At 42.9% G+C, this 12108-nt stretch overlaps 1 protein-coding gene across 2 annotated transcripts in view; it reads right to left on the bottom strand.

Annotated features, from left to right (window-relative positions):
* wfs1b (Wolfram syndrome 1b (wolframin)) overlaps positions 1-12108 on the bottom strand; it is a 46008-nt gene that overhangs the window by 16694 nt on the left and 17206 nt on the right. For both annotated transcript variants that reach the window (XM_086008052.1, XM_086008061.1), the window contains exon 2: positions 6461-6546. In XM_086008052.1, coding sequence (XP_085864178.1) covers positions 6461-6546 — 86 coding nt within the window. The remainder of the gene's footprint in view (positions 1-6460; positions 6547-12108) is intronic.

Here is a 12108-nt window from a genome sequence, read left to right as displayed (position 1 = left end):
GGGATAGTGGAAAGATGTGGTACAGGGAGAGGGGAAGGCCCAGTGTGCAGGCAGAGAAAGACACAAGCTAGGTGACTGGGAGAGCAAACGAGGTTATAGCTCCACCCCATTCATGTTGCTTTCCTATCAACTCTGCAGTCTACCTCGATTCCTCTCAATGTTTGCAGTGCCAAGGGCAGCCTGCATCCCTGCCCGATATCCACCTGCAGAGTCAGGCTAGGGTTATGGCCAGAGCGGGGTGGGGCTTGGCAGCATTGACCAAGTGGGAAATGGGGCAGAGACTCAAATTGGCTTGCTTCCAGGGGGGGAATTAATGAAATTGAGTGAGGGACCCATGAGGGAATGGGATGCAGAAACATGGAAGCATAGATGAGGAGATGTGAGGGAATTGTTTTAAATTTATTCATTCACAGGATGTGGGCGTCACTGGCAAAGCCAGCATTTATTGCCAATCCCTAATTACCCTCAAGAAGGTGGTGTTGAGACGCCTTCTTGAACCGCTGCAGTCAGAGAGGTGAAGGTACTCCCACAGTGCTGTTAGGGAGGATGTTCCAGGATTTTGTCCCAGCGACAATGAAAGAATGGCAAAATGGAACCTGGTAGTGTAAAGGACGGGGATGGACACAGGTCCAGAAGCAGTTTACAACAGGGATGCCCAAATACTTGTCTTTGTAGGCCTGTGGAACATCGAGCATCACAAATAAAAATTTAAATCCACATTCAAATCATTTGCATATATTTCAAGTTGCTGATACTAGCAAATGTTTGATGTTCTGCTTTTTGATTTACCCACCGGTGCAAAGAATAACCTTTTCCAAATCTCCTGACCTACAAAATTCACAAGGGGCAAACCAGGGATACCCAAGGAAGGATATACTTGCCTTAGAGGGGTGCAACAAATGTTCACTAGATTAATTTCTGGGATGAAAGGGTTGTCCTATGTGGAGAGATTGAGAAGAATGGGCCGATATTCCCTGGAGTTTAGAAGAATGAGGTGTGATCTTATTGAAACGTATAAAATTCTTAGAGGGCGCGACAGGGTCGCTGCTAGAGAGTCTAGAACTAAGGATCACAATCTCAGGATAACGGGTCGGCCATTTAAGACTGAAATGAGGAGAAATTTCTTCACTCAGAGGGTTGGGAATCTTGGGAATTCTCCACTCCATAGGATGCCTAGTCATTGAGTATATTCAGGACTGAGATGGATAGATTTTTGGGCACTAAGGGAATCAAGGAATATGGGGATAGGGCAGGACAGTTGAGCTGGTGTAAAATTCAGCCATGATCATATTGAATGGTGGAGCAGACTCGAGGGGCCATATGCCAACTCTTGCTCCTATTTATTATCTTGTGTTGCCTGGGCTTCGTGGGCCAAATTGCTAGGGCTCATTGGTTGTAGTTTGGACACACTTGGGGCGCGAATTTTCAAGCCCCGTGGAGGTGGGAAAATTGCAGAATCAGGGGGAGGGGGGGGGGGCACACGAACCCATCCCGCCTCCGTGCCAATGTCCCAGGAGGCGGGTATCCGACCTGTGCTGGGAGTCGCCTCCCCGAGGCGGGAAGGGGAATAGTGCCAATTAAGTGCCTGTTAACAGGTAGTTAACAGGCAGTTTTTTGCCTAATCCCTATTTTTAGCCCTGAAGTGTGGGCTTCCAGACAGCTCCGAACCACGCCAAGTTAGCAAGGCGGACCGTAGGTCTGAAGGGGTTGGAGGGGTCGAGATGTCCGTTGTGTAGGTGAGTGATGGGTGCATGTGTGCAGAGGTAAGTGTGTGAGGTAAGTGTAAAGTCTTTCAATAACTTTTACTTACCTTTACTTTCTCCTGCAGGCTTCATCCCTTCAGGTCTCGGGAGTCCCTCAGTTCACCGGCACAGAAAGCAGAATGGCCACTGAACTGTGAAAAGCTGCAGCATTCTGCTTTCTGGTCTGGAGAGCTCTCTAACTGAGTCTGAGTAGAAGGACTCAAGTTAGAAGACAGATTGTCAGTGTTTGACAGCTTCACAGAGCTGTCAAATGCTGATTTTTCATCGGTCAAAAGCTCTTGACAGATGAAATGTCAATCACTGACGTCACCAGTAACCAGGTGTCCCTTAATTGGCCTGCTGAGCCCGCTGGGCGGGACTAACAAGGTCAATCAAGGGAAAATAGCGTGGGTTGGCCACAAGTCGATGGAGGCGGGACTACAACCCAAAAGGTGGGAGTCCTGCCTCCATCACGTCCCCATTGACAAAATCCAGCCCTTGGTGTGCAGGAGTGCTACAAGAGGCACTGGTCAGGATCAGAGTCCGTGCAATTGGAAGTAGATTCACCTGGGTAGGGATTGGGAGACTGGACTCTGGTGTTGCTGAACGGAAGTGCGGCATGGTTTGCTCTGCTCAAACATGAGGGGCCAGGCCCAGTGGTATGCATATGCAGTCAGTACATGCATGCACCAGGCCCAAAGAAGAAAGGCTATCCTGAAGAATCGAACTCTAATAAAATGGTACACAAACCTGAAGCTTCTAAGAGGAGCAGGCCTAGTGGCTTTGCGTATTTATTTGTTATGAATTTTACTTTCAGTATTGACATGAGATAGTAGCTGGAAGCAAAAATATATTGAGCAATTTTATCAACCCCTTTCCTTCTTGCTTCCGTATCCACCCCTGCCTCAGCTCATCTGTTGCTGAAACCCTCATCCATGTCTATGTTACCACTAGACTTGCCTATTCTAATGCTCACATGGCCGACCTCCCACCTGGTTGCTCCTTTAAAGTTGAGCTCATCCAAAACTCAGCTGCCCATATCCTAACTTGCACAGAGTTCTGTTCACCCATCACCCCTGTGCTCGCTGACCTACATTGACTCCCGGTCCAGCAAGGCCTCAATTTTAAAATTTTCATCTTGGTTTTCAAATCCTCCATGGCCTCACCCCTCCCGATCTCTGTAACCTCCTCCAGCCCTACAACTCTCAGATCTCTGCGCTCCTCAAATTCTCGCCTCTTGCACATTCCCAATTTTCATTGCTCCACCATTGGCAGCCATGCCTTCAGCTACCTAGGCCCCAAGCTCTGGAATTCCCTCCCTAAATCTCTCTCCTCCTTCAAGACGCTCCTTAAAACCTACCCCCTAGTCCTAGTATCTCCTTATATGGCTCAGTGTCAAATGGTGTTTGTTAATGCTCCTGTGAAGCCTTGGGATGTTTTACTATGTTAATCATTTAGTGTGTGGGGAAGTGATTAAGGCCATTAGATATTGTAGTAGTACAGCTGTAAGAGTTTACACTGTTAGCAATTTTAAAAAGTTGCAAACAGAAAAAATGTCCAACTAAGAAGGGAGAGAGGAGATAGAAAGAGCGAATAAGAGTACAGAAATAAATTGTATTGATATGGTGCCATATCATATCCTCGGGGCCTCCTAATGCACTTTGTAATCAATTGCCTTCTTTTGAAGTACACCCCCTGATGTAGGCAAATGCAGCAGCCAATTTGTGCACCCCAAGTTCATGCAAAGTGAATTAATTGAATGACCAGTTCATCTGGGTTTTTTTTTGTTTTAATTAAGGGATGAGTGTTGGCCAGGACAACATGAAGACCTCCTGCTCTTCTTTACATTGTGCCATGGGATCTTATATGTACATCTAAAATCAGAAAAAAAGGCAGCAGGGCCTTGGTTTAACTCCTCAAATAAAAGGCTGCACCTCTGACAATGCAGTACTTATTTAGTACTACAATGAAGTGTCAGCCTAGTTTATACTTTGAATAGGGGAAAACATTTTAAACAAGGCAGAAACAGAGTACACACAAAATAAAGCTAACCCTTAAAATAGAATCAGTTGAGCTACTTGCCCACAGTGCCAGTAGTATTCAAATTGTGTCACAGAAATTGATCGGCAGTAATGCGTGACCCAGTTATCCTAACATTATTTGCCTTAATTGAGCTGCATCAGACATGCAAACTAGGCTTCAAACAACTTAATTCAGTGACGAGTTATCAGATAATGTACACAGTAATTTACTCAGTTAGCACTTTTGAAAATATGATATCGATGATGCAAAAGTAATGTGTTAAATAAATACATATATTTAGATTTTTGGGACAAAGCAGTAAAATGCAATAGTGGTCATAAAATGTAACCTGAAAATATAGAATTATACAGTGAAACAGCACAGGAGGCCGCCATTTGGTCCATCTCTTTGAAAGAGCTATCCAATTAGTCCCACTCCCCAGCTCTCCCTATAACCCTACAAATTTTTCCTCTTCAAGTATTTACCCAATTCCCTTTTGAAAGTTATTATTGAATCTGCTTCCATCACCCTTTCGGGCAGTGCATTCCAGATCATCATAATTCGCTATGTAAATTTTTTTTCCCCTCATGTCGCTCCTGGTTCTTCTCCCAATTACCTTAAATCTGTGTCCTCTCGTTACCAACCCTTCTGCCACTGGAAACAGTTTCTCCTTATTTACTCCATCAAAACCCTTCAAAGATTTTGAACACCTCTATCAAAATCACCCCATAACCTTCTCTGCTCTAAGGAGAACAACCCCAGCTTCTCTAGTCTCGCCACGTAACTGAAGTCTGTCATCTTTGGTACCATTCTAGTAAATCTCCTCTGCACCCTCCGAGACCTTGACGTCCTTCCTGCAGTGTGAAGCCCAGAATTGGCCACAATACTCCAGCTGGGGCCTATCTGGTGTTCTACAAAGGTTTAGCATAACTTCCTTGCTTTTGTACTCTATGCCTCGATTTAAAACAGTCAAAAAACACATATGCCTTTAACAACCTTCTCAACTTGTCCTGCCACCTTCAAAGACTTGTGTACATATACCCCCATGTCTCTTGGTTTCTGCATCCTCTTAAATTGTACCATTCAGTTTATATTGCCTCTCTTCCTTCTTAACAAAATGAATCACTTCACACTTCTCTGCATTAAGTTTCATCTGCCATTTCACCAATCTGTCCATGTTCTTCTGAAGTCTGTTACTATTCTCACCGTTTATTACATTTCTGAGTGGAGTCATCTGCAAACTTTGAAATTATGCCCTGTAATCCCAAATCCAGGCCATCAATATATATCAAAAAGAGCAGTGGTCCCAATCCCAATCCCTGGGGATTCCACTGCTCACTTCCCTGCAGTTTGAAAAACCCGTTCATCACGACTCTCTGCTTTCCGTCACTTAGCCAATTTCGTATCAATGCAACCACTGCCCCTTTAATCCCATGGGCTTCGAGTTTGCTAACAAGTCTAATCTGTGGTATTGGAAATAACTCCATTCAAAAGGATAAAGACCATACCAAAAGTGGATCTTCTTCCATATTCATTCATCCATGACTAGGCCGATAACTGATTTAGATCCTGCAACAGGATTTGAAGGTTTAAACTGAATCTTCATTGAAGAATTTCTTAGCGCCAAGATGAAAAATTTGTACCCGACTGTAGTCTTGCCACCCTGCAATTTCGTCAAAACCTATTGGATATTTAAAGCCTCTAGAATAAGTAGCCACACCACAAATAGCAACCTAATTGACTGTTAATGGTTCTACTAAAGGGAAACTTAAACCCTCATGATCATGTCTGCTGGCACTTGCACCTTCTGACACCATTCTAACAAGAATAAGGAGGCCAGTTGGAAGGCCTTAGTAGCTGCTCAAAACATTAGCGTCAACCTTCCCTCGGAGGACCTCGAAGATGCTTTTATGCTGCAGCCATCTTGACACCGGCTGCTTTGCCCAGACCTTGATCACGACCAGGTGATACGTCCTCAATGCTTTCACTAATTCAACAAGTATGGAGTTTCCCTCAATATTGCTCGTCAGTTTGATCTTTAGGCCACTTATAATGGCCCCTCCCCACACCAATCAGGCTAATCTCTCTAGCCTGTTCTCTAGTTAGCAAAATACAGTCTTCCCAGGCTGTGTAACAAATGAATTACACCAACAATGTAACAGTTAGGAAAACAAATGACATACTTTCAACATCATCTCTGGGAAAGCAATAAAGATACAAGTGAGTAACAGGTGTGTAAAACTTTAAGACTAGTGGAAAAATTAACTGAACAGGGGAAGAAAACAACAGCTGTGCCAATATGGAATCTAAAGCAGATTTTACTCGAGGACGATGCTTAAAAAATAGTTGGGACTAATAGAACCAACATTCAGGAAATTAAAGAGAACTCAAAGTTGTCCGAGGAACGCAGACAAAACACAACCTGCCAATAATTTTTTTTTTTTTTGGGGGGGGGGGGGTGCGGGGAGACAAGGATCGATAGGTTAACTGTGCACATCCAGAGTAAATGGGAAACCCATATGGGTTAAGGCTTCCACAAATCAAAGTTCTTATAAGAATGTGACAGTTTTTTCTCCCAATTTCATGATATATGAAAAGTATAACTACATGAGGAAGAACGAGTTTATATCGTTATATATTGAATAAATTAGCATTTGGACCACTGAAGAATTTTTACAGCAATGTTCTAATTCTACCTTAGTCTGTGCCTTTGCGTCACCATCTCTGGCTTTTTGTTTTAGTTCCTCTATTGATATTTCTTGTTCCTCATTCAATGCTTCTGCTGAAAAATTAAAACATGCCAAAGGAAACCATTAGTTACAAAAAACTTGCTTTAAAATTTATACCATGATACAAATTTTTACTAGATTGAGTTTGGTTGATGTGGGGCTCCCAAAACTCAAATTTAACAAAACGGTCACAGAATATATTCATGCCATGCTACAAAGCCACATGAATTAGACAAACAATTGAACAGTTAGGAAAACAAATTAATAACTATCAAATAGCATGGCATTTGAAAAATAGCAAATTTCATTTCCAAGAGCCATTTTATCTTTTCTCCCCTTGCAATTCCTCTCCTAAAAGGCTATAGCTGAAGATGCAATCCAGATGCACAGCCCCTGGAAGCACATCACTACCTCACTCAACTGGTTTTTCTCAATGTGTAAGTCGGAACTCTTGTCTTACCCAGTATGTAAAAAGTCCAGCAAGAGAGGAAGCACTGCCGGATCCAGTAATGGGATATGAACCAGAACAGAGAAGTGTAGGGGAATTTGTAGGCAATAGTGATCACAACAAATGAATGCTTAAGATAAAGGTCGAGAAAGACACAAGTAAGACAAAGACCAAAATAATAAATTGGACAAAGCTGATTTTAAAGGGAATGAGAATGGAACTAGGGAAAATAAACTGGAAAATTTTACTGACAAAGAAATAGAACAGCAGTGGGAAACATTTGAAACAGTGATCGAGAGTCCATGAGAAATATGTCCCACTAAAAAGCAAGAACTAGCCAGTAATGTCACACCATGAAAGAAGAAATAAATAAGGACAAAATTGAAACTAAAGAGAAAGTCACACACTGAACACAGACAATGAAGGAGAGGATGACAGAAGTGAATATGAAAAGGTTAGGAAATAAGTCAAAACAACAATTAGGAAGGCAAAGAGAAAATACAAAATTAAAATATCAAAAGAAAGAGTACAGTATTCTATAAACACAAACAAAAGAAAAAAAATCACGAGGGACAGGGCCACTAAGAGATACACACGATAAACTCACCAAATAATGATAGTGAAATGGCAGAAATATTAAATAATTACTTTGCCTCGGTATTTACCAGGGAGACCAACATGGTGGACATGACATTAGAAAACGAGATCAAAACAGAATTAAAGACATTTAAGATAGAAAGGGGGGAGATAATTGATAAACTAAACAAAGAGGATAAAACCCCTGGACCAGATGAAATGCATCCGCGTGCATTAAAGGTTAAGGAAAAGATAGTAGAGGCGCTTTTACATATATATAAAAAAAACAATTAATTGAAAAGAGAATCGTGCCAGAGAACTGGCGGACAGCTAATGTGATTCCTATATTTTAAAAAAAGGGAGATAGAACAAGTCCAGGGAACTATAGACCAACCAGCTCAACATCGGTGGTAGGAAAGATAATGGAATCCTTGCTCAAAGATGCAATAGAAACACATCTAAAGACTGGAAATATAATAAAGAGTAGTCAGCATGGATTTCAAAAGGGAAGTTTATGCTTGACCAACCTTATTGAATTATTTGAAAAAGTAACAGAAAGGGTAAAGATGATGCAGTAGACGTAATATATTTGGATTTTCAAAAGGCCTTCGATAAGGTACCAAGCAGTAGACTCATGACTAAGGTCAGAGCATGTGGAGTCAGGGGACAAGTAGCAGAATGGATAACAAGCAGGCTACAAAACAGAAAACAGAGAGTAGGGGTTAAAGGTAGTTACTCAGACTGGCAGAAGGTGGGAAGTGTGTTCTACAGGGATCGGTGCCAGGACCACTGTTATTAACTGTACTGGTCTCGCTAGACGTGCTCCTATCTAGTTATCCAGCAAGTTAAACACTTATTCAAATAATTCCTCAAGAAGCCGATTTGCTGTTTTGAAGCTTTACTTGAACAAATTTGTGAAACTGTAAACAAAGACAAAGTATGTTTTGTACATAGAACTGAGTACTATACATTAGATGTTACATAAGATATAAACACATTTATAACAATAGAATAGACTAATTGTATAACTAAATAGCACTGGGACTAAACTTCGGTAACTAACACTAATAACTTCTTATAAAACAAAGTATTGTCAAAATACTACACTGACAAGGTTGTTCTTATGTTAACAAACAAGGATACTCACAGACATTGCGTCTGGCCTAGCATATATATGAGATGGCACTGGATTGAGAATCCCTCATGGAAGATCCTCCATTACTCACTCACTCAGTCAGGTTCTTCCTGGAATTCTACTTCTGGGTTCAAACAGGAACAAGAGGTCAAATGACCTCTTGCAGTATACTAACATTGCTATACAATATCTACCACCAGAGGGTGCTATCTGCACGTAATAAGTCCAGAACATTAACGATACACATGAATGATTTGGACTCGGGAATCGAAAGTATAACTTTAAAATTTGCGACAACAGCAAGTTGGAGTGGGGGTGGGGGTTAGTTAATACAGAGGAGGACTGCGACAAAATACAGGAAGACATCAATAAGCTTGTAGCATAACCATGTCATTGGCAAATGAACTTCAAGCGTGAGGTGGTACATTTTGGTAGGAAGAATAAGGAGGTTACATACTCCTTGGAAAGGAAGTATCTAAATGGGGTAGAGGAGCAGTGGGATCTGGGGTTACAGAACCACAAATCACAAAGTAGCGACGCAAGTTAATAAGGCCATAAAAAAAGTAAACAAAGCACTAGGGTTAATTTCTAGAGGGATAGAATTGAAAAGCAGAGAAGTTATGTTAAATTTATATGGAACCTTGGTTAGACCACACTTGGAGTACTGTGAACAGTTCTGGTCTCCATATTATAAAAAGGATATAGAGGCACTGGAAAAGGTGCATAAAAGATTTATTAGAATGATACCACAACTGAGGAGTTATACCCATCAGGAAAGATTGAACACGTTGAGGTTCTTTTCTCCAGAAAAGAGAAGGCTGAAAGGCAACCTGACAGATGTATAAGATTATGAAAGGATTTGAAAGGGTACACGTAGAGAAGATCTTTCCACTAGCATGGGAGACCAGAACTAGGGGCCATAAATATAAGATAGTCACTAACAAATCCAATAGGGAACTTAGGAGAAACTTTATTACCTAGAGAGTGATGAGAATGTGGAACCCGCTACCACAAGGACTAGTTGAGGCGACTAACATAGATGCATTTAAGGGGAAACTAGATAAACACAAGAGGAAGCAAGGAATTGAAGGATGTGCGATTGGGTTAGATGAGGAAGGATGAGAGGAGGCTCGTGTGGAGCAAAAACTCCGGCATGAACCTGTTGGGCCATGTTTCAATGTTGCAAATTACTACATGACGTCAGTAGTAGGGAAAATGCTACAGGTACAATCTATTATTAAGGACGTGGTAACAGGGCACTTAGAAAATAATAATAGGATTGGGCAGAGTCAACACTGATTTATGAAAGGGAAATCGTGTTTGACAAATCTGTTCGAGTTTTGAGAGGTTGTAACTAGCAGAATAGATAAGGGGGAACCAGTGGTTGTGGTGTATTTGGATTTTCAGCAGGCATTCGATAAGGTGCCACACAAGAGGTTATTAAACAAAATTAGGGCTCATGGGATTGGGGGTAATATACTAGCATGGATTGAGGATTGGTTAACAGACAGAAAACAGTAGGAATAAACGGGTCATTTTCGGGTTGGCAGGCTGTAACTAGTCGGGTACCGCAAGGATCAGTGCTTAGGCCTCAGCTATTCACAATCTACATCAATAATTTGGATGAGGGGACCAAATGTAATATATCCAAGTTTGCTGATGATACAAAGCTGGGTGGAAATGCAAGTTGTGAGGAGGATGCTTCAAGGAAGCAAAGTGAGTGGACAAGAACATGGCAAATGGAATATAATGTGGAGAAATGTGAAGTTATCCACTATGGTAGGAAAAATAGAAAAGCAGAGTATTTTTTAAATGGTGATAGATTGGGAAATGTTGGTGTTCAGAGGGACCTGGGGGTTCTTGTACACGAATCACTGAAAGTTAACATGCAGGTACAGCAAGCAATTAGGAAAGCAAATGGTATGTTGGCCTTTATTACAAGAGGATTGGAGTACAAGAGGAAAGACGTCTTACTGCAATTATATAGGGCCCTGGTGAGACCACATCTGGAGTATTGTGTACAGTTTTGGTCTCCTTACCTAAGGAAGGATATACTTGCCATAGAGGGAGTGCAACAAAGGTTCACCAGACTGATTCCTGGGATGGGGGGATTGTACTATGAGGAGAGATTGAATAGACTAGGCCTATATTCTCCAGACTTTAGAAGAATGAGAGGTGATCTCATTGAAACATACAAAATTCTTACAGGGCTCGACAGGGTAGATGCAGGGAGGATGTTTCCCCTGGCTGGGGTGTCTGGAACCAGAGGTCACAGACTCAGAATAAGGGATTGGCCATTTAGGACTGAGTTGAGGAGAAATTTCTTCACTCAGCAGGTGGTAAATCTTTGGAATTCTCTACCCCAGAGGGCTGTGGAGGCTCAGTCGTTGAGTATATTCAAGACAGAGAACGATAGATTTTTGAATATTAAGGGAATCAAGGGATATGGGTGTGGTGTATGTAACCTGTTCCACCTTAAGAGAACTTAAGCCTGTTCCACCTTAAGAGATCACAGAAATCACAGAAACCCCACAGTGCAGATAGAGGCCATTTCGGCCCATCGAGCCTGCACCGACACATATCCCACCCGATCCCCGTAACCCCTACACCAACACATATCCCACCCTATCCCCGTAACCCCACGTATTTAATCCCCCTAACACTAAGGGTCAATTTATCATAGCCAATCAACCTAACCCGCACATCTTTGGACTGTGGGAGGAAACTGGAGCACCCGGAGAAAACCCACGCAAACACGGGGAGAATGTGCAAACTCCACACAGACAGTCGCCCGAGGCCGGATTCGAACCCGGCTTTCTCTGGCTGCTGTATATGTAATACCGGTGGTGACCACCGGTATATAAGCACTGTGTAGTAATATTGTATTTAGTATAGTCCTGACCTCCAACCAGTAAAGACCTGTTGAACTTTAATCTTGTAGTCTGTGTTAGTAATTACAACTAGAACACACAGACTTAACAGTGGCGACGAGTCCAATTCTTACCCTGCGGCAGTTTATATCCACGGCGGCTTCGTCCACAGAACGGACGTCGAAGAGAGGCTTCCACCCTCATCACCCTGCTGGAAGACACGTCGCGCGGCAAACATCGAGAAACCAGAGTGCAGAAGACATCCTGAACTCGAAGCCTCCATCAGCGGCTGTCAGCTATCTTCTTTCTACCTCGGTGGTGGGTAAGCCGGGCAGCGACGCGACCAGAAAGTCGGCCGCGTTGGCTGTACAGACGGGGAGGGAAGACGGAGGAATAAGGGCGGTGAGATCGATCGCGACCGGAGACAAGGGCCGGGCCGCATTCGGGCCGAAAGGCGCAGCGCGGGGACATCAATCGCGGCTGGTGATAAGGGCCGGGCCGCATTCGGGCTAAAAAGGCGCAGCGTCTGGGGCAACTGAAGGCGCGAGAGCCGCGGTGAAGCGGAGACAGCGTCGGGGGACGGGTG

Source organism: Somniosus microcephalus, chromosome 2 (genome assembly GCF_052327205.1).
Source record: "Somniosus microcephalus isolate GS21.2 chromosome 2, FLI_Smic_1.0, whole genome shotgun sequence".
Taxonomy (NCBI): Eukaryota; Metazoa; Chordata; class Chondrichthyes; order Squaliformes; family Somniosidae; genus Somniosus; species Somniosus microcephalus.
The sequence above is the reverse complement of the archived record's forward strand: the minus strand, read 5'-3'. Positions and strand labels throughout refer to the sequence as shown.